General features: G+C 50.2%; 2 protein-coding genes and 5 non-coding genes across 8 annotated transcripts in view; 6 read left to right on the top strand and 1 right to left on the bottom strand.

Moving 5' to 3' along the window:
• The first annotated feature begins 8732 nt into the window (after positions 1-8732).
• On the top strand, positions 8733-16647 carry NOP56 (NOP56 ribonucleoprotein). Its single transcript, XM_077767049.1, has 13 exons — positions 8733-8738; positions 11197-11423; positions 11475-11616; positions 12012-12171; positions 12722-12883; positions 13039-13237; positions 13607-13794; positions 13873-14024; positions 14199-14299; positions 14663-14811; positions 15043-15164; positions 15352-15489; positions 16184-16647. Exons 1-13 carry the CDS (start codon positions 8733-8735, stop codon positions 16556-16558), a joined length of 2121 nt encoding a protein of 706 aa, XP_077623175.1. The 3' UTR covers positions 16559-16647.
• LOC144233961 (small nucleolar RNA SNORD110) lies at positions 12493-12560 on the top strand. The gene has a single exon (XR_013335811.1). It is a non-coding gene; the product is annotated as a small nucleolar RNA SNORD110 (small nucleolar RNA).
• Positions 13351-13481, top strand: LOC144233959 (small nucleolar RNA SNORA51). The gene has a single exon (XR_013335809.1). It is a non-coding gene; the product is annotated as a small nucleolar RNA SNORA51 (small nucleolar RNA).
• On the top strand, positions 14362-14447 carry LOC144233960 (small nucleolar RNA SNORD86). Its single transcript, XR_013335810.1, has one exon. It is a non-coding gene; the product is annotated as a small nucleolar RNA SNORD86 (small nucleolar RNA).
• On the top strand, positions 14876-14946 carry LOC144233966 (small nucleolar RNA SNORD56). The gene has a single exon (XR_013335816.1). It is a non-coding gene; the product is annotated as a small nucleolar RNA SNORD56 (small nucleolar RNA).
• On the top strand, positions 15212-15281 carry LOC144233965 (small nucleolar RNA SNORD57). The gene has a single exon (XR_013335815.1). It is a non-coding gene; the product is annotated as a small nucleolar RNA SNORD57 (small nucleolar RNA).
• IDH3B (isocitrate dehydrogenase (NAD(+)) 3 non-catalytic subunit beta) overlaps positions 16644-21364 on the bottom strand; it is a 4861-nt gene continuing 140 nt past the window's right edge. The window contains exons 2-12 of one of the 2 annotated variants that reach the window (XM_077766984.1): positions 21204-21284; positions 20998-21096; positions 20777-20897; positions 19165-19225; positions 18956-19088; positions 18718-18851; positions 18521-18623; positions 18290-18436; positions 17949-18043; positions 17774-17834; positions 16644-17089 (exon numbers count right to left, since the gene is read on the bottom strand). In XM_077766984.1, the coding sequence (XP_077623110.1) occupies positions 17003-17089; positions 17774-17834; positions 17949-18043; positions 18290-18436; positions 18521-18623; positions 18718-18851; positions 18956-19088; positions 19165-19225; positions 20777-20897; positions 20998-21096; positions 21204-21284 (1122 nt within the window). In that variant the 3' untranslated portion in view covers positions 16644-17002. The remainder of the gene's footprint in view (positions 17090-17773; positions 17835-17948; positions 18044-18289; positions 18437-18520; positions 18624-18717; positions 18852-18955; positions 19089-19164; positions 19226-20776; positions 20898-20997; positions 21097-21203; positions 21285-21364) is intronic. The other variant, XM_077766985.1, reaches the window with a different exon arrangement.

The raw sequence follows: 21364 nt of genomic DNA, 5'->3' as shown, positions 1-21364 counted from the left end.
ACCCAGCCTGAGGCGAGCTGAGGCCATTAAGCAGCAAAAATGCATCGGAGCCTTCCAGCAGCAGTACTACAAGCAAGTGCTTCTTCTAACCGAAGACGACTTAGATTGCCCAGGGCAGAGAATCCTTCTCAGGCATCAGATTCTAAAAAGAATTTGATAGTTGGCGTCTTGTCTAGGGAATGTTGAAGATGGTTTCTCTGAGGAGTTTTGCAAAGGATGCAGTGCAGAGTCTCGTCTGGCGCTTCTGTGTTCAGCTAGCAGCACAGAATATCTGCAGAATATCTCCTCAGGGGCACAAGCCAGGGAGGCCAGGCCACTGAGAAGGCCTTGCCGACCAGGACAAAGTCACAGCCCAGGACACTGACAGCACAGGCATCTTGCAGGTGGTTTCCGCTCCTCCTCTCCCCGTGTTCCCAGCCGCCAGTGAGTCCTAGAGCTTCAGAATCCTCCCCTGCCCCATCTCTGAGTGCTCTAGTGGGAGTCCTCTCCCCCGCCCCTCCAACATGGCCCCAGAGGTTCTCAGGAGAAGCCCCCGCACCCTGGAAGTCAGGCGGAGTCCTCGGGGGGACACGGAGCTCTTACAGAGATTTCACAAGCAATCAATTAAAATAAGTCCCAGGTCCCCTCCCAATTCCTTCCCCTTCCCAACCCANTTCACCCCCCCCCCCCCCCGCCCCCTGCCTGCAATGAAGATGTTTCAGCTGCCTCATGTCTGTGGAACTCAGGCCCAACCCTCAATCCAAAACTCTTGTGTGTCATATGCCTTCTTCTTGGAGGACACAGTTCGGCCCTGAGCTTATACCTACCAGTCACCTTGACATGGGAATCCAGGCTACCTAACCCAACCACGCAGGACTGGGGTCAGACACCTGACCTTCAGAGTTGCCTGCCTACATAATGCCAGCCCTACAGGAGGGGACCAAGAGGGGCCTGAGTCATCAGCCCTGTAGTGACCCCTGTCAGGTTGCCAGTGGCCACCAAGATGCCTAAGCACCCACTATAAACACAAACACGTTGTCCTTTTTTTTTTAAGATTTACTCATTTTTGAGAGAGAGCTTGCAAACGGGGAAGGGGTAGAGAGAGGGGCAGAGGATCCAAAACAGGCTCTTTGCCAACAGCAGTGAGTCCAATTCGGGGCTTGAACTCACCAACCGGGAGATCATGACCTGAGCCGAAGTGGGACACTCAACCGAATGAGCCCCCCAGGCACCCCGCAAACACATTATCCTGTTCTGATGAGGCATAATTTTATGTGAGGGAACGTTCGTGTGGTCTGTTTCTGCATAACAGATCATCCCCCACACCTAGGAACTTAAAGAAATAAACACTTAGCATCTCACACAGTTTCTGTGGGTCAACAGTTTGGGGATGGCCTTGCTGGGCAGTTCTGGTTCTGGGGATCGCTCACGATCTCAGGCTGGGCTACAGGCACCGGAAGATTCGACTGGGACCGGAGGATCTGTCCTCAAGATGGTTCACACACATGGCTGTTGGCGGGAATCTTCACTCCTTGCTGGCTACTAACCGGAGACTTTGATTCGTCCCCATGTGGATCTTGCCAGAGAGCTACTGGGGTGTCCTTACAACACAGCAGCTAGTCCCCCCACTCCAGCGAGTGATCCGAAGAGAATAAGAGGGAAGCCCCATGCCTTTCATCACCTAATCTCAGAAGGTACACCATCAATCCTACCACTTCCTCTTCGTTAGAGCGCAGCCACTAAGTCTAGCTCACGCTCAAGGGAAGGAGGTTAGGCGCCATCTCTTGAAGGGAAGTATCTAAGGATTTTTGAACATGTTTTAAAAGGGGACTTCCTCATTCAAATAGTTGCCAGACTTCTATCAAACTCTAACGTTTTTTCAAGAGGTGTCCATCAGAGAATTAGTTAAGGTGGTTCCCGGGACGCTCCAGCGACAAGAGACTTCCACCAAGCAGGGAGAGAGCCAGAGGAAGAAGGAATGTGTAAGAGAGGGAGGGTATTCTATGGTGTGGCTTTACAGTGGGGACATGTTATTACAAAACCGGTCCCATCGTCTCTGCACTCTTGGGTTTAACCTGCCAGTTTATGTCGTCTTAACACTTAGCCTTTCAGCCTAGCCAGGAGCCCGCCAGATGTGAAGATCGCTCTCTCTCCTTTACTCCCTCCCTCCTTCTGTCCCCCTCTCTGTCTTTCTTTCCTCAGCTCACCTAAGAATGATTCGAAATCGAAAGTCGGTTTAACAATTTATCCAGAGAACTACAACTGGTGTCTTACTGATGATACCCCTAGTTTGGGCACTTCTTATTGGGGGACAATGAAATGGACACTGGGTTTTATCTGTCAGAGGCTATGTCTGCGGTCAGATCCTTTCATTTCCAATAATCACACTCAATGTCCATAAAAAACTTCATTGTACACAGACTCACATAAACCAGGACACGTCTTTGGTGAAGGTCAAGGGAGACACCTGATCTGCCCATGACTTGTACACTCACGGAAACTGGGGACCAATAAGTAAGGGGAGCCAGGTAGCAAGAGCACCCACTCTGCTGGTGACCCTCAATGCAGAAAACTCCCTTCAGGGGCACCTGGGTGGCTTAGTCGGTTAAGCGTCCGACTTTCGCTTAGGTCATGATCTCGCGGTTCGTGGGTTCGAGCCCCGCGTCAGGCTCTGTGCTGACTGCCAGCTCAGAGCCTGGAGCCTGTTTCAGTCTGTGACTCCCTCTCTCTCTGACCCTCCCCTGCTCACGCTGTCTCTCTCTCTCCCCTAGAAATAAATAAAACATTAAAAAAAAAAAATTAAAAAAAAAAAGAAAACTCCCTTCAGTCAGTCTCTGTAGAGGCCCACCCAAAACTGGGACACCCAGGTTCCTATAAGCGATAATAAGAAATAACCCCGCATTGCAGGAAGGGACATTTGTCCTTTGTTGACCTTGGCCAGAAAGTGGAGGAGGAAAAAGTCTCCCCTGAGAATTTATATCCACGAGGCAACCCTCACACCACAGGGGACCTAAATCCCCACACCAATTGGGCGTCCCAAAAACCTCCAATGGAAAAGTTTAATTTNCTCTCTCTCTCTCTCTCTCTCTCTCTCTCCTAGAAATAAATAAAACGTTAAAAAATAAAAATAAAAAAAATTTAAAAAAATAAAATAAAAAAATAAAGAGATCTTAGGTTCATAGTACCGCCAAGAAAGAGGGGGGCAAGAAAGGCAAGCAACGATGAACAACGTAACGAACAGAAAGCGTGTAAGATGATGGAAACAGAACATATCGGGAATCAGAACAAATGCAAATGGACTAAGCCCTGCAGATAGAAGCCAGAGATTATCAGATGAATATTTTATAATCCCGCATGCTGTTTCTAAGAGATACCTTTAAAGCCTAAGGATAGACTCAGTAGGGTTTATCCCTTTTTGTTCCTAGGGAACCAAACTGAAATATAATCTTCAAGGGCAAAGTCACCAAGTGAGGGCCATCCAATTTTGTAAGTTAAGCTTGCTTTTGAGTGCTGAGGATTGCTGTTAGAGACAGCTCTCTGCAGCACTGTGCCAGATAATGTAGTCTTTGATGCAGTGTTCGTTTTAGAAAATGTGAAGAAAGGCTCAAGATAATAGGGCAGATGAGGTACACAGAGCATACAGACGTCTCTATCACTGAACCATGCCTGTGAAATGAGCCATAGAAATCTAACCTCCAAATTTTAGGAAGATGCTGCAAGTTGACATGTATAAGACACATGCAAGTCAAGCACTGTGCTACAGGCTCAGAAACAACATATGATCACGGGCATGGATGAGATCAAACATCCTGGAGGGGTGTGTGGGCGGAGCAGTCGATTAAGCTTCGACCTGGGCTCAGGTCATGATCCTGCAGTTTGAAATTTCAAGCCCCAAGCCAGGCTCTGTGCTGACAGCTCAAAGCCTGGAGCCTGCTTCAGATTCTGCGCCTCCCATTCACTCTCTGTCCCTCCCCCACTCGTGCGTGCTCTTTCTGTTTCTCAAAAATAAAAAAAAATTTTTTAAAAACATTAAAAAAAAATTAAGATCAAACATCCTGGGGCTCAGATTATAAACACAAACAGCACTAGCTGAACAAAACATTTATCCTGCACCCAAAAAGATAAAAAACACTGAATTTGATGATCTTCCTTGGATGCTTTTCATTCTTCTGTGACTGTGGAAATAAATATTGTTCATATGTGTAACTCATTACCAAAGACTGTTGCAGGAGTTCTTTCCACATTTGAGAAAAGGGCCAAGGAATTCCTGGAAGTCTTTCAAATTCAGTGTGAGGATTTCCATTCTAGAAATGAGTGCAGAGTGCCGCCATCTTGTGGTTGTTTCATGCAATTTCCTTTCCCGAAGTTCTTCCTACCCGCTGGAATTTAAAAAGCATATTCCAGGGGCGCCTTTCGCTTAGGTCATGATCTCGCGGTTCGTGGGTTCGAGCCCCGTGTCGGCCTCTGTGCTGACTGCCAGCTCAGAGCCTGGAGCCTGTTTCAATCTGTGACTCCCTCTCTCTCTGACCTTCCCCTGCTCACGCTGTCTCTCTCTCTCTCTCTCTCTCTCCTAGAAATAAATAAAACATTAAAAAAAAGCATATTCCATTTCCATAGGTTCCCATCAGTGTCGACAGGAGTGAAAACTCTGAGTTAATTTAAGTCAAAATGACACAGTGAGCCACAGCCTGGGCTAAATAAAAGAGGAATAGATGCTACAGAGTATGATTCTTCCCAGTGAATGGACAGTTCTATCTACAAGGAGAAAGAAAAGGCTCCAGGTGCCACATGGCTTTAAAGCTTGAACCTGGGGTGCCGGGGCGGGGGGAAAGGGGAAGGCTCAGTCGGTTAAGCGTCCGACTTCAGCTCAGGTTATGGTCTCATGCTTTGTGGGTTTGAGCCCCGCGTTGGACACTGTGGTTGGAGCCTGGAGCCTGCTTGGGATTCTGTGTCTTCCTCTCTCTCTGCCCCTCCCCCGCTTGTTCTCACTCTCTCTCAAAAATAAATAAACGTAAAAAAGAAAACAAAAGATTGAACCTGGAACATGCCTGGAAAAACAGCAACTTCCCTGCAGGCCTGCTGCCCGTGCGGGACATTTTCTCAGCTGGAACATTTTGGAAAATCAGTCTTGCATATCACCTCCAAAGTAACTGCCAATCAAACTTTGCTTGATGGAGAATAAGAGTCTTATCTGATCCAAGCCACTTATCCTAGCTTTCATCCAAGGCTTCTTACGTTCTAGATCTTCCATACTAGATACTTCAGTCCTTTGTCCAACTACTGACCAGGATGAATCTTACATTTCTAGCAGTTTCTTCCCTTGTTGCTGGCTTTTGCTTCCACTCTTGTTCCATCCTATAGCTCTTTTCTTTCTTAAACATTTTTTTTTAATGTTTATTTATTTTTGAGAGAGAGACACACACACAGAGCGTGAGTGGGGAAGGGGCAGAGAGAGACACACACAGAATCTGAAGCAGGCTCCAGGCTCTGAGCTGTCAGCACAGAGCCCAATGCAGGACTCCAGCCCACGAGCTGTGAGATCATGACCTGAGCTGAAGTCAGAAGCTTAACCTACCGACTGAGCCACCCAGGCGCCCCCTCCATCTCTGACCCACACATGCTTCTGTAACTACCTAAAACCCCTTCTAGCTGTGAAGTCTTCCCCGGGAACTTCCCTAGGAAGTTGTCTTCTGGTCAGCCTCCCACTCTACTGCACTTAAGCACTTGATGATGTTAGTCTCCTGGGATTGTAAAGTCTCTGAAGTCAGCGGTCAGAAGTTAGTATCATCATTGGGTGTATTACTGTCCTGGGTTTCTGCATTGCTGACTCCCTTGCTCATGATCTCTGCTCGATGCCACCTCTTCACTGAGGGCCTGGGTCAAACAACACAACCTTCCCTAACACTTACCAGCACCTGATGCACTACATACTTACTTGATATTTTTTTAACGTTTTATTTATTTCTGAGAGAGAGAGAGAGAGAGAGAGAGAGCAGGGGAGGGCCAGAGAGGGAGGGAAACACAGAATCTGCAACAGGCTCCAGGCTCTGAGCTGGCAGTCAGCACAGAGCCCAACGCGGGGTTCGAACCCACAAACCATGAGATCGTTACCTGAGCCGAAGTCGGACGCTTAACCAACTGAGCCACCCAGGTGCCCCCTTACTTGATATTTTATCTCTTCCTAGAATGTAAACTCGGCTATGGCAGTGACTTGGTTTACTAGTGTATCCTCAGCACCTAGAACGATACCTGGCATGCTATAGGCAAAAAAAACCCTTTTTCCCAGTTTTTTTTTTTTTTTAAGAGAGAGTGAGTGAGCAGGGGAGAGGGGCAGAGAGAGAGAAAGAATCCCAAGCGGGCTCCATGCTCAGCATGGAGCCTGACTCAGGGCTCGATTCCACAACCTTGGGATCATGACCTGAGCCAAAACCAAGAGACAAATGCTCAACCAACTGAGCTACCCAGGTGCCCCCAAAACCTTTTTTTCCAATGAGTAGAAGAATTAACTGATACTATAGTTTCTTGATTACCCAGATTCCTCATCCCGACCCCTGAACATCCTCATTCCTCCTTGGTAAAAAGATGCTGGATCATACAGTGTCCAAGTTGCCTGCTGGTTTGAAACCTACCTATATTCTCAGGGGCCCAAAAAAAAGACTAGCTGAATTCAGTTGTTTAGTTTGGGTTCTGAGAAGATGAATGGATGTAGCTTTGGACTGATTTCTCTGCTCCCTCCCCCAACCCCTTGCCACCACTCCATCTTCATGTGTGTAAGGTGTCTGCAGACTAAAAGAGGAGTCACCTGGGCCTAATATAGGGCGCCTGGGTGGCTCAGTTAGTTAAGCATCTGACTCTTGATCTCAGCTTAGGTCTTGATCTCCAGGTCATGAGTTCAAGCTCCGTGTTGGGCTCTGTACTGAAGATGGAAGGAGGGAAGGAGGGAAGGAGGGGATGCCCTGGGCCTAATGCACATATAATGAAGTCAGCTGTCAGGACCACACCAGTATCTACAAGACTGAGCTGACGTGATACAATCAGGGGAGTAAATCTGATGTTAAGAAGCTCATCAGCTTACGGAACCTCCAATTTTTTCAGTAGCATCTTGCCTCCTGATCCAAAAAGTAAGCAATATCCTTCACAGTGCAAAATCAGATGCTACCAGGCAGTGACGGGCAGCCAAGGCTTTTCAAAGAAAAAGAGGAGGAAATGACATTTAGAAAGCAGCCACAGGGAGCAGGGAGGACATCAACCTTTATCACCAATCCAAATAACGTGTGTCTCATAACAGCATTCACAGCAGAAACTAGAAAACATTTGGAATTGCATTGCAATGAAAACATTGCACACCAAAATTTGTAGGCTACAGTGAAAGCAGTACTTTGAGGGGAATGCATAATCAAAAAGAAAAGTTTAAATTAATGAGCCAAATGAGACACCGATAATTGGAAAGCTGACATATTTCCCAGGTCCCAACACCACCTAATGAGGGTGACGGCACTGTGCATCTATCTACTACAACTGGCAGTTGACAAATGGAATGTGTAACTGGTTTATCATGTGAAACTCAACTGCATTAGAGATGATCTGTCTACACGTGTAAGTTAATGGCTCAAGTGATAGAATTCAATTATGGCAGCGGGGGGTATTAAACAATGACGTTTCAGTAGATTCTATGGGAAGCGATGGGACAAGTGGGACTCAGCTGAGAATACGTGCAAAGAAATGTCATTGTGCTGTGTATGCCAAAGGGACAGAAGAAGAAGATGAAAGACCACTACTATTCGTTGAGCTCTTACTGCATACCAGGCACCACACCTGTATCACACCTGCCTTACGGGAGATGTTCAAGACCATGTTTGTTGAGGGGATAAATGGATCCTCCATCTTCATTGTGCGAAGAAATGAAATCTCAGGAAGGTGAGGTGATTAACTCAGGGTCACACTGTAAGAAGTGGAACGGAGGTCTGAACTCACGCTTGAGGGCTGATTTGTGGTTATGGCTGCTTAGCGAATCATCCCAAAATTTAGTGGCTTAAAACCATGATATGTTATTTCTCACAATTCCGTGGGTAGACGGGACTCAACACATGATTCTGCTGCTGGCCTTGTTTGGGGTTGCTAGTGTGGCCGCAGTCAGGTGGTGGCTCGGGCCTGAACGCACAGGGGCAGCTAGAAGGCTGGGCTCATTTGAGCTGCTGAGAAAGCTGAACGTGTCCATGAAGTCTCAGGGCCTTTCCTTCTCTGCAAGGTCTCTCCAGCAGAGTAGCTGAATTTCTCATTAGGCAGCTCAAGGCTCCCAAGAGCGCAAAAGGCTGAGGCTTCGGACTGGCACAGAATCAGTGCTACCACATACTATTGGCTAAAATGAATGAATCGCAGACCCAGCCTGGTTCCTTGAGGGGGGACGACACAAGGACCTAATGCCAGGAGGCATGGATCACTGGCGAGACTAGCTACTACAAGGTGATCCTGAGCTGCCAAGCCCTTAATCTTCCTTTTACTTCACGCTATGAGCACCAACAAACAGAACATGATTGGATACTCAGCCTTAGGAAGATCATCCTGGCAGTGGAGAGGAAGGTGGCTTAGCGAAGGGGAAGCCAAAAGCTTTGCTACTTTGGTGGCAAAGAACTGAACCTAGGTAGGAATGTACCGAGCCCAAAGGGAAGGAAGACATGGTCTTTAATACCACACAATGCAGAGATGCCCACTGAAGTCAGGATCATGGTGGATCAATGAGATAGCTTAAAGAGATGGAGGTGAGGGGCACCCGGCTGGCTCAGTTAGTTGAGTGTCTCAGCTTCAGCTCCAGTATGATCTCATGGTTTGTGAGTTCGAGCCCTGCACAGGGCTCGCTGTTGTCAGGGCTGAGCCCGCTTCGGATCCTCTGTCCCCCTCTCTCTCTGCCCCTCCCCTGCTCGCACTCTCTCTCTCAAAAATAAATAAAACATTAAAAAAATTAAAAAGCAGGGGCACCTGGGTGGCTCAGTCGGTCGTGTCTGACTTCAGCTCAGGCAATGATCTTGCGGTTTGTGAGTTCAAGCCTTACATCGGGCTTTGTCCAGAGAGTTTGGAGCCGGCTCAGATTCTGTGTCTCCCTCTCTGTCTCAAAATTAAATAAAAGTTAAAAAAAATTTTTTTAACTTAAAAAGCAAAGGGGTGGAAGTGAGGAAGCCAAAAGAATACTTTTAGCATTTACACCACATCCCATCTAATCATGAGTATCTCCCCAGTGGAAGTACTGTTCTCTTACGCCATTTCTGGAAGTTAGCAAAGTGCTCTCACACAGTCCCTTTATAACCAGACAGCTCAAATCTGTGGTTAGCTGTCAGCTCTGTGACTCTCAGCCTTCTTGAATTTAATCCACAGAAATGTACATTAATGTATATATGCACACAATGTATAAATTTTATGATATGTAAATTTGCATACGTACATGTGTATTTTACATACATACATCTTTACATGTATATTTAGCTGAAGCAAATGTTTTACAAATCAATACTCTATGTGACGTACTATTATGTCCTATTCTCTTTCATCCTTTTTTAATTAAGTTTATTTATTTACTTTGAGAAGAGAGAGTGTGTGCACAAGGAAGGGAGGGGCAGAGAGAGAGAGAGAGAGAGAATTCTAAGCAGGCTCTGTGCTATCAGCACAGGGCCCAATGTGGGGCTCGATCCTATGNCATCCTTTTTTAATTAAGTTTATTTATTTACTTTGAGAAGAGAGAGAGTGTGTGCACAAGGAAGGGAGAGGCAGAGAGAGAGAGAGAGAGAGAATTCTAAGCAGGCTCTGTGCTATCAGCACAGGGCCCAATGTGGGGCTCGATCCTATGAACCATGAGATCCTGACCTGAGCCAAAATCAAGAGTCAGATGCTTAACCAACAGCCATCCAGGCACCCCACATCCTATTCTTTTAATGCCAGCCAATAATGTCTAAATTAATTCTGNGCTCTGTCCATTAATGCATTCTGACTTTACCTTTGGCAAACCCTACTCTAGGAGATAAGCACCTGTAACCCCAAGAATATTTAGGATTAAGTTCAGAAATAATGAAAAAAGTCAGTCACAGCATTAACATTTTCTATTACATTTTGGAATCATCTACTTAACTTGGTATTTATAATTTAAGAGAATTTAACATACTGATGTATGCAACAGATTAATTTTGCAATTCCACTTTAAAATGTGAAAGAGTGGGGGTGAGCATCTGACTCTGGATTCTAGCTCAGGTCACCATCCAGGGTCAATCCAGGGTTGTGGGATCAAGCCCTGCCTCAGGCTCTCAGCTGAGTGTGGAGCTTGCTTAAGATTCTCTCTCTCTCCCTCTGCCCCTCTCCCCTACTCACGCTCTCTAATTTTTTTTAATGTGAAAGAGTAACTGACTTAGATTCATGACTGTATAGGAATATATGGGACAGGATTCAATCACATTTTAAGCAATACGGAGATTATGAGATTTTAAGATTCCCCATATTTTTAAGTTTTAAGAGTGAGCTCAGTACTTGGATTTGTTTACCAGGTAACTGAACTGCCTCAGAAGAAAATATGTCAAATTTATAAATGTGCTTTAGTTATGGGAATATATGGAATAAGAATCCCATTAAAATGATTTTAACTTGCCAGCATATATACCACTTTAGGATAACCAGGTTTGGGGTTTAAAACTCTATGGGGTGCCTGGGTGGCTTAGTCGGTTAAGCGTCCGACTTTCGCTTAGGTCATGATCTCGCGGTTCGTGGGTTCGAGCCCCGCGTCGGGCTCTGTGCTGACTGCCAGCTCAGAGCCTGGAGCCTGTTTCAGTCTGTGACTCCCTCTCTTCTGACCCTCCCCTGCTCACGCTGTCTCTCTGTCTCCTAGAAATAAATAAACTTAAAAAAAAACTCTAATATTAATTATTAAAGCAAAGGCAATTTCAAAATAGTGTCCGGATTGCCCAAAACCCCTTCGTAAAGGGAACGGAAGCAGCTCCCATTCACTTGGAACTGGACGTTCAAGCAGGCGAGCAACACGTGGCCTGACCAAAAGGAACTGGTTCTGCTTCTGTAGGGGAACCAGGAACCAACCAACGTACAGGTGAGATCGTCGTTCTTTTCTCCTGTATCGCCCGCCAGCCTCATTTTTTTTTTAATGTAACAAACAAAACACAACCGAAAAGCTTGAAGCGGACCACGAGAAGCTGTTTCCTCGGGGTCTGCGCCATCGCGCCCCAGGCCCCGCTGCCATCCGCGGGCGCAGGGCGGTCCGCGAGTGGGAAGCGGGGACGAAGGGGTCCCGGGAGGCGTGGGGAGCAGGGAGGGGCCCGGGGATCACCCGCGCTGCGGAAAGCGGGCTCTGCCAGCAGTTTCCGCGTGGGGATAGCCGCCGTGGCCCGCACGGGATCCCCCGCCCGGCCGTGGCCGAGCTCTGCCATCCACAATTCCTATGATGAAGACCCGTGGTCGGAATACCATCTGGGAAAGCGCCTTCGCTAGCGCTCTGCGGCCTGCAGGCCCGGCCACTTCCCGCGCGTCCCCAGCAACCGCGCCGGCCCGCGCAGCCGCAGAGGCCGGAAGGCAGCCGGCGCGCCCGCGCTCCCCCTCCCGCCCTCCGGGCGATACCACCGCGGTGCACCCCTCCGAGGGCCCGCAAAGGTATCGTCCCCGGCCTCTGATTGGCCGGCGGCGCGGAGGCGTGGCCTCCGGAGCCTGGTTCCGCGCGCCGGAGCCCACTCGCCGCATTGCGAGCCGGGCCAGGAGCAGGCGCCATGGTGAGGAGTGGTAGCGGGTGCGGGTGAGGCGAAGGCCGAGGTTTGGGCCTAAGTTCGGGCGGGAGTCCGGGCCGGGGCGGGGGGCNGGTCCTTACCTGCGTTCGTAATTAGCGTCGCGTTGGCAGCACTTCCAAATAAGCCCCCCACCCCGTATTCCACCCTGTGCGGTGGAGACGACCAGGATTTAGGGCCTGTCCTCGGCTCGTTTTCAAAGCGTTCGCTTGGTTCTTAACATGCGTCCAGGGCTGAGAACCGCTGCTTTACTGCGCCCTAGACTAGGCAAGAGCAAGGGAAGGAAGCCGTTCATCGTGTTTCTTCCCCAAGGTGGAAGAGTGCGTGCTCAACCTGGGCAAGTTCCACAATATCGTTCGTCTCGTGGCCTTTTGTCCCTTCGCCTCGTCCCAGGTTGCCTTGGAAAATGCCAACGCTGTGTCTGAAGGTGAGTCGGCCACCACCAAGTATTAGGAGGATAGATACCTCGGTGTTACTTCTTTGTGGGCCTTATAGGGATAAATGATTCCTAAGTGAAATCTGGGAGGGAGGCATGGTGTAATGGTCAAAGGGGTTCTCTGGTAATTGGAAGTGAGTGGAAAAGGCCGTTTTGATGCAGAAGAGCCAAGAAAAAGAACGTTATTCCAGAAGGCAATTCAGGCACTGACTCCTTTCCATAGGGTCTTAGGGTATGTTCAAGGTTTCAGTGATCTATTTCACAGCCTTGCGATTGGACCTGAGTCCTATTCTTCCATGGTTGATGCAGGCTTTGCAGTGATGACTTGAATCTGTCAATCCCCTGAGTGCAGTCACTGATGTCTCCATGTCTCTGAGCAAAGCCTGAAGCGAGGAAGGATCTAGGCATGCCATCCCAGCATGCCCTGTGGGACCGATATAGGATTAGTCTGTCACTTAATCCGCATTTAGGGGCACAGGTTCCGCTCTGATTTAAGCATTCTGCAGCCTGTTAGTGGAAGCTCTCCATTCTTTGCCCTGAGGTGTTGTTCATGAGGACCTCCGCCTGCTCTTGGAGACACACCTGCCGTCCAAAAAGAAGAAAGTGCTCTTGGGGGTTGGGGACCCCAAGATCGGTGCTGCTATACAAGAGGAGTTGGGGTACAACTGCCAGACTGGAGGCGTGATAGCGGAGATCCTGAGAGGTGGGCCTGCTGTTAACCGTAGCCTCGGAGGGGGGCTCTGGAAGCTTCACAGGCTGCTCAGGGTTGCTTCTGGGAAGCCCTCCTGCTTGGCTAGCGCGCGCAGGGTCAGGAGCTGGTTAGTGCCTTCCCTTGCTCACAGCCTCGCCCTCCACTAGGGGTTCGTCTGCACTTCCACAACCTGGTGAAGGGTCTGACAGACCTGTCTGCTTGTAAAGCCCAGCTGGGGCTGGGGCACAGCTACTCCCGTGCCAAAGTGAAGTTTAATGTGAACCGGGTGGACAATATGATTATCCAGTCCATTAGTCTCCTGGATCAGTTAGATAAGGACATCAACACCTTCTCCATGCGCGTCAGGTAAAGAGCCCGAGCAGCCCCGGAGGATGGGGTCTTGGGCCTGTAGCTTAACTAATTTTGAATGGTGGCGCCAGGACTGGCTCCTGCGGGTAGAGCCACATGGGGTGGGGCCGAGCCTCCTGGTGCTTACCACAGGCTGTGTTCTTACACTGACTGTACAGAAAGAGGAGGCAGAGTAAATCCACCCATATACACCCCAGCCCAGGTACTTTGCCTGGTCTGTATTGTGAATGGGGGGACATGGGGTTGAGGTTTTGAATCTGGCTCATTCCCTGTTCTTCAGGCAGAGACTAGAAATGGAGAGGGCTGAGCCCATAGCTTTGAGACCTAGCAGCTGGGCGGGGAGTGATTGTGGCTGGCTCTTTGCAGGGAGTGGTATGGGTATCACTTTCCTGAGCTGGTGAAGATCATCAATGACAATGCCACATACTGCCGCCTTGCTCAGTTCATTGGGAACCGAAGGGAGCTGAGTGAAGAGAAGCTGGAGAAGCTGGAAGAGCTGACGATGGATGGAGCCAAGGCTAAGGCTATTCTGGATGCCTCGCGGTCCTCCATGGGTCAGTATAGCCTGGTGGCCAAAATAAGTTTGGGGCTGTGAATATCTGGTCTTAACGTTCATTCTTGGTGTCCCTTAGGCATGGACATCTCAGCCATCGACTTGATAAACATCGAGAGCTTCTCCAGTCGTGTGGTGTCTTTGTCAGAGTACCGCCAGAGCCTACATACTTACCTGCGATCCAAGATGAGCCAAGTAGCCCCCAGCCTATCGGCCCTAATTGGGGAAGCGGTGCGTCATGGGGAACACGAAATGGGGTTAAGGGCTATTACAGCATAAGTCCATACTGCTGCATTTCCTGACACGCCGTTCTCTTCCCCAGTTGCGCTTGACGGGGTGAAGCAGAATTATGCAATTGGTAGATTGGCAATTCCAGCTTCTCTAATCCCTTGAATCCTTTTCCAGGTAGGTGCACGTCTCATTGCTCATGCTGGCAGCCTCACCAACCTGGCCAAGTATCCAGCGTCCACAGTGCAGATCCTTGGGGCAGAAAAGGCCCTGTTCAGGTACCAGTGAGGGCACCTGCCCACACTCAGGTGCCACTTGCGGTGCCCACTGCTTGTTTGGGGATCACAGTGATGGCTGACCAGGGCTCCCTGACCTATACAGACCTCTGCTATGGGGGTGATGGCCAGTCCTGGTGTCTGAGTGATTCCCAGGGCCCAGCAAAGGGACCAGATTTCCAGGTCAGCGACATTGGATGCCTTCATCTCCGGGAGCTGTGGGTTGGCGTGGGGTGGGGTGTAGAGGCCCAGTTCCCCCTGAGAGGCTTGCTCTGGAGACTGGGGGAACAGGAGGGGAGGAGCCACCTTGGCTGGTAGGGTGGAGATTTCTGATCTTAAACTCCCCACCAAATATTCTTCTCCCAGAGCTCTGAAGACAAGGGGTAACACCCCAAAATATGGACTCATTTTCCACTCTACCTTCATTGGCCGAGCAGCTGCCAAGAACAAAGGCCGCATCTCCCGATACCTGGCAAACAAATGCAGTATTGCCTCACGAATTGATTGCTTCTCTGGTATGGGTGGGGGGGTTGGAGGAAAAAGGGCTGGGAGGAGGGGAGGCTGGCTACCTAGCAGCTTCTACGATGATGGTAGTATTTTTCGTCAACAGCAGTTCACCTAGTGAGTGTTGATACTTTGGGTCTGAGTGAAGCTGAGGGTAGAGGGGAAAATGGTGGGGGAGTAGCTGGCCCTGTAGGAGCTGACAGGCTTTGTTTACCCACACACATACACACACACACATCCAGAGGTGCCCACAAGTGTATTTGGGGAGAAGCTTCGGGAGCAAGTTGAGGAGCGGCTGTCCTTCTATGAGACAGGAGAGATTCCACGAAAGAATCTGGATGTCATGAAGGAGGCGATGGTTCAGGTCAGTTTGGGCTTTGCTGGGTGGTGGGGGGGCCCAGAGCCGGCTGTTGGAGGTGATGAACTGGCTTGGCCTGACTGTGGAGTGGAGGCAAAGAAACTGATTTAATGAGCCTGATCCAGTGAAGCCGGAAGGGAGGCCTAGAGCACCTGCGGTCTTCAGGGCCCTTTCAGCACCTTTCTTTGGCTAGGCAGAGGAAGCGGCTGCCGAGATGGCTAGGAAGCTGGAGAAGCAGGAGAAGAAACGCTTGAAGAAGGAGAAGAAACGGCTGGCGGCCCTTGCCCTCGCGTGCTCGGAAAACAGCAGCAGCACCCCGGAGGAGTGTGAGGTCAGTGGGCAGGCTGGCCCGCAGCCCGGGGTGAAGAACCCGGGGTGTGGTCTCCTCGACAGCAGAACAGGAGGTGCTGCCTCAAACCATGGTCTTGAGTCCAGGCTTTTGGACTAAAAGAAGAACCTGAAACATCTCAAACTACCTCTTGATTCTATAGGAAGGAGATAGGTGCTGAGAGAACTGGCTCAGGAGCCCAGAGAGCTGGTTGTAACACACCCGGTCCCTGGGCAAGTGTTCTGTCCTCGGCTGCCTCCCAGGAGTCCTCAACCGGGGGTAGTGTGAATTCCTGCTCTGCGTGTTCTCAGCCGTGTGTCCGGAGGCGGTAGCATTTCATAGTGGGGCTTGGGGCAGGGAGGTCTTCACGACATGCTAGGTCAGGGTCCTCCCCGGGGCTTTCACGGAGTGCCCAGTTTGTCAAGTAGTCTCTCAGGGTCCCGTGTGGAACGTGGCATGGTGGTTCTACCATGGGGTTTTCTGTAGGCTGTTTCGTGGGCTTACATAGCGACACAGCCTCTCTAAGTGGGAGCCCCCTTTGGGGTCAGTCTGCCTGCAGTTAAAAGTCCTCAGAAACACTGGGCAATTTTCACATCATTTCCACCAGTTTCCCTGCCCTGACTAGTTGCTGGAATTTTCATAGCGGCGTGCGTGTTCATACAATGGGTGGTAGTTTCATGCCCATTTTTCTCTTTAGGAGATCCGTGAGAGACCCAAGAAGAAGAAAAAGCAAAAGCCCCAGGAGATTCCTCAGGAGAATGGAATGGAAGACCCATCGGTCTCAGTCTCCAAACCCAAGAAAAAGAAATCTTTTTCCAAGGAGGAGCTGGTTAGTAGTGATCTTGAAGAGACAGCTGGCAGTGGAAGTCTTCCCAAGAGGAAGAAATCTTTCCCCAAAGAGGAACCAGTTAGTGATGCCGAAGAGGCAGGAAATAAGAGCATCCCTAAGAAAAAGAGGAAACTCTCTTCCAAGGAGGAGCCACTCAGCAGTGGACCGGAGGAGGCCGCTGGCAGGAAGAGCAGCAGCTCCAAGAAAAAGAAAAAGCTCCAGAAGCTCTCCCAGGAAGATTAGAATGGACGTTTCCCTGGCAGGGTGTAACCCACAGGACGTTTCCCAACCCAGCCCTTGTATCCCAATAAAAACAAATTCACAGGAGTCCACATATTTGTTTTATTGACCACCTTAACACGGGTATGGGTATGGATGGGACCTATTGGAGAGGCAGAGCACCAATGACCGCCTCAGTGAAGTCTTGGCAGGTGGCATAGCCACCCATGTCAGAAGTTCGAACCTGTAGGGGAGAAGGGTCATCATCCCTGTGGCCGAGGCCCCATCCCTAGGCTCTCCCATCCCCCCAACCTAATACACAGTTCCCTAAGGAAGCCAGCCCCGGGACAACCTAGGCTCTGCCCAGATGATTATGGTCTAAAGGTTTAAGAGCTCTTCTCTGGTCCACTGTACTGAAGGGAGGTGTAGGTAGTATGGTCCTTGTGAGGTTGGAGGGAATAAAGGGGTTTAGCCCCCATGGGGGTGCAGGTGGCCGATGACAGACTTGATGAAGTCGGTTGTGGTGCTGTAGCCGCCCATGTCTCGAGTCCGCACCTACAGCCACCACCGGCAAAAGCCGTGGGGAAGAAGAGAAGAGAGCCCATGAAGGCGGGGGATAGGGCAACGTGATGGAAATGGGATCCGAGAAGGAATGACAAGGCCAGAAAGAAGGTGCAGTGCAGCAGAATCGCAAGGAGGTGGCCAGGCTTGGAAGAGCATGGGCTCACGGGCTCCGGTCTGGGCCAGAGCCACTCTCAGAGCTATGCTGCAGCCTGAGCAGGATGGCAGGGAGGCTGAGCATGAAGTGAAGATGGGAAATGCAAATCCTGGAGGACACCAGACCAATTGGGAGGAAGAGAGGCAGGGGAATGCAGATGAGGAAGGGCTTGCAGGTGTGGCCAGGCAGACACCTGCGCCTCATCCTGCCTGCCGCCGCCGTCTCCCTCTGCTCCTCTGTCCCCCACGCCCTCCCCCAGACAGCGGCAGGTGNTGCTTTAAGGCGGCCATAAGGGCCCACGGATGAAGCAGGAAAGAGGGAGTAGCAGACAGTAACCAAGAGGCAAAGGAGACCCAGAGGATGAAACAGCCAGGAGAAGGGAGGTGAAGAATAGCCCTGAGAGCCCCAGGGGAAGATCAGAGAGCAGAAGATGTTCTGGGGACCTGGAGGGAAAGGAGGCCCCGGTTCAGATTCCCCAGAGGACTGCTGAGGCCCCGACACCCACAGCCTTTCTAACTCACCTTGCCAACTTTGATCACCTTCTTCACCGCGTCTGCTATCATGTTGGAGTGATGCTCAAGACTGTCAATGTAGATGGGAAGAAACTGAGATTCTCCCCACATCATCCCCGATTTCCCCACCTGTGCTTCACCCCTTAATATACCCAGCCTCCTGCCCCAACCCACCAAGACCTACTTGAGGTGCCGCAGCATGTTGGACGCTGACAGCAGCATGGCTGTGGGGTTGGCTATATTCCTGCCCACTGCCTGGGCAAATGGGTGCCGGGCGCCCTGGGGACAGAGGGCACACCAGAGTCACTAGAAGCAGATGTAATGTAGAGGCTGAGGTCAGGGAAGGGCATTAAGGAAGAGAGCTTAGGCCAGAGACCCAGAGAAGCAGCATATGAGAGCTGGGGAGTTGGGGGGAACACACCAGGGTCACCGAGGAGGGGGTGCACTGGAGGGTAGCTGTCAGGGGACCTGAAGTCAGAAGCCAGGCATGCAGAAGAGAGTAGCCGAAGAGGTGACCTCACTTACCGTCTCAAAGACTGCATACTCTGCACTATAGCTCTCGCCAGGGACCACACCAGCTCCCCCAACCAAGCCAGCAGCCAGATTGTCAATAATGTTCCCGTAGAGATTGGGCATCACCAGCACATCGAACTGGTAAGGATTCTGCACCAGCTAGGAGGCAAAATACAGGCATGCAGAAGTTCTGCTCTGCGCCCATCCCTGGCACTGAGAGCAGAGGCATGGGGAGGACATCACCTGCATGCAGCAGTTGTCTATGATCATTGTCTCAAACTTGATTTTGGGGTACAGTTCAGCAACTTCCTCACAGCACTGCAGGAACAACCCATCTCCAAGTTTCCTGTCCGTGGGCCAGAGGGAACAGATTCAGTCAAGAGAGTGCAAGGGGCTACCTTTCCCAGGGCTGCTGCCCCAAGCAAAGACATGTCCCTCACATGATGTTGGCCTTGTGAACAGCCGTGACCTTGCCCCGCCCCTTCTTCGTGGCATAGTCGAAGGCAAACTTTGCGATCCTCTGAGATTTGGTTCGGGTGACAATCTTCAAGCACTCAATCACACCCCTCGCACTCTGGATAAGAAAAGATGAACAGCCAGGTGACCCTGAAAAGAAGGGAAGGAGCCACACCGCTCTCCCACTTTCACCCCTGCCCTCCCCAGTTTCTAGGGCCTCACCTCGTGTTCCAGTGAGCTGTACTCCCCTTCCGTCTGCTCTCGAATTATCACGAGATCTAGATTGTTGTGTCGAGTCTTGTACCCAGGAAGCGATTTCACATGGACTACATTGGCAAACAAGTCCAACTTACGCCTGAGGGTGGGGCAGAGCCATCAGCACTGTGCCTGGTGGCCCGGGACCCCTCTGACCCATGGCCCTCACCACCTACCTCAGACGCATATCGTAGGAGGCTAGTTCTCCCTTATACTCCATCGGGGTATGGATCTTTCCTGTGTAGACAAAGGGGGGGGGGGGGTCAGGCACGGGCGAAGCCCAGGGGAACCCAGATCCATGTCCAATCCTCTCAGTGACATGATACAACCCAGACTCCCAAATCAGTGACTCCTAAATGCCTCTGGAGACAAAGAAAAAATTGATGCTTGCAGGTCTATTTGACACTGTTTCCACCAATACTTGCTGAATACTGACCACGGATCAGATACTATACAATACACAGTTCCTGTCCTCAAAGGGAAAACAATACATTGGGGAAGACAAATCATATGAAAGACATGATAAATACCACGGGAGAGGTATCAATGTCGTGCCCAGAAGCACAGAACAGTAATATCAAGACATGTATTAAAACAGCTAGCACTCCAGCCAAACCTTAGGTTAAGTGGGTAGAGTCGTAGGTTGAATAGGGACCCCAAAATACGTCCAGGCCCTAACCCCCAGAACCTGTAAATGTGACCTTATTTGGGAAAATGGTGTTTGTAAACATAATTAAGGATCTAGAGATGAAATCATCTTGAATTAGGGTGGGCCCTAAATCCAGCGTCAAGTCCTTACACAGGAAAAGAAGGAGAAATAGATACACGGAGGGAGAAAGGCCACTTGCAGAATGAGGCAGAAATTGCAGTGATGCAACTACAAGCTAAGAAACACCAAGGAAACACCAAGAGCCACCAAGAGCTGGAAGAGGCCAGGGATGATTCTCTCCTAAGCCTTCACAGGAAGCCTGGCTAACACCTTAATTTTGGGATTCTGGCCTCCAGGACCGCAAGAGAACGTATTTGTTAGTTTAAGCCATTAACTCTGAAGTAATTTCTACAGTAGCCCTAGGAAACTATAGCAGGGTTAAGTGAGGACTATTCTAACAAGTAGCATCAAAGGAAGAACATTCTGGACAGACGTAACAACATAAATCAGGACAGGACGCATATTTGGAAACTAACAGTCCCGTGTGACCAAAGCACAGAGCAAATATTATGGAAATGAAGGCCGAAAAGGTGAAGTCACCTTATGAAGAGCTCACTCTCCTATGCTAAGGTAGGACCTGGCAAAGCTATGCTGGTCTTCCAGAAAGAACAGATGCAGAACATGGATTGTAGGGGCAGAACTGGAAGCCAAAAAAAACAAAAAAACAAAAAAAAACTCTAACGAGGAGATTACAGCAGGGAGCAGGGGGGAAGACAGAAGAAGAGGCAGCTAGAAGTCAAGAAGCACAATTAACAAGATTTGATGACCCATAATATAGCCCCCTGACAGACTTCAAACCCCTGAAACCTTCCTGCATTGACAGCTCACATAATCTCTCAACTCCTGGGTCCCAAACAGAAGAAGCACACGGTCACCACAAAATAGTGATGGGAGTTTGGGGGACTCACTGTGTTCATATGCGCCGAAAGAAGCTTAAAGAACATTTGCTCGCATGATTGTATTTTATTTTTTTTTTATATTCCTAACTTTACTTTCTTTTTTTATTTTTTACAGATAGTTTATGTTGCTCGCATGATTTTAAACGGTACATGGGCGGAATAGCACAGGGGCACACATACCAATGATGGCCACCTTGTTCTCCTTCATGGAACTCAACACCTGCTCCAGCTTCTCCTCGGATGCCATATTCTGCACCTCGCTCAGGTGATGCTCCTGGAACTCCACTGGGACAGAGGCAGCCTTCAGGGACAGGTCCCCCAGATCTCTGGGTCACGATCGAGTAGGTCCTTTCCAGCCCACCCCCATAGTCTGTGCTGGCTGATTCCCCTACGTCACTCACCTTGAACACCTCCTTGACAGCGTGCATCAGCTCAGGCCCCACGCCGTCTCCTGGCAGCATGGTCACGGGAAAGGCGCCCTCCACCCTCATGTCCTCAGCCTGCAAGCGGGCCCATCAGAGCTCGAGCTGGGGTGGGGGCACAGGTCCCGGAAGAGGGGGTCGAGGGGACAGGAGTGTGGACAGACCGCAGCCGCACTTGCCCTTACCTGGCTTCGAGAGGCGGCGTGCGCCACGGCAGAGGTACACAGGTTCCTCCATGACCCGGAATTCGGGGCGGCGACCAGCGCCTGCGACAGAGACGCACACGCCTGAGGTCAGGTACGTGGGTCCCACACCCCGAATACTGCAGGGAGCCTGGTACGCACCC

The sequence above is a fragment of the Crocuta crocuta genome, unplaced genomic scaffold, assembly GCF_008692635.1.
Source record: "Crocuta crocuta isolate KB4526 unplaced genomic scaffold, BGI_CrCroc_1.0 scaffold15, whole genome shotgun sequence".
NCBI classification, from domain to species: domain Eukaryota; kingdom Metazoa; phylum Chordata; class Mammalia; order Carnivora; family Hyaenidae; genus Crocuta; species Crocuta crocuta.
The sequence above is the reverse complement of the archived record's forward strand: the minus strand, read 5'-3'. Positions and strand labels throughout refer to the sequence as shown.

What these genes read in the sequence shown, in the direction of transcription:
- NOP56 (XM_077767049.1), top strand. An exon ending in TGCCAACGCTGTGTCTGAAG is followed by an intron (nt 12,172 to 12,721) that starts GTGAGTCGGCCA and finishes CTTTGCCCTGAG; the next exon opens with GTGTTGTTCATGAGGACCTC. An exon ending in GCAGAAAAGGCCCTGTTCAG is followed by an intron (nt 14,300 to 14,662) that starts GTACCAGTGAGG and finishes TTCTTCTCCCAG; the next exon opens with AGCTCTGAAGACAAGGGGTA.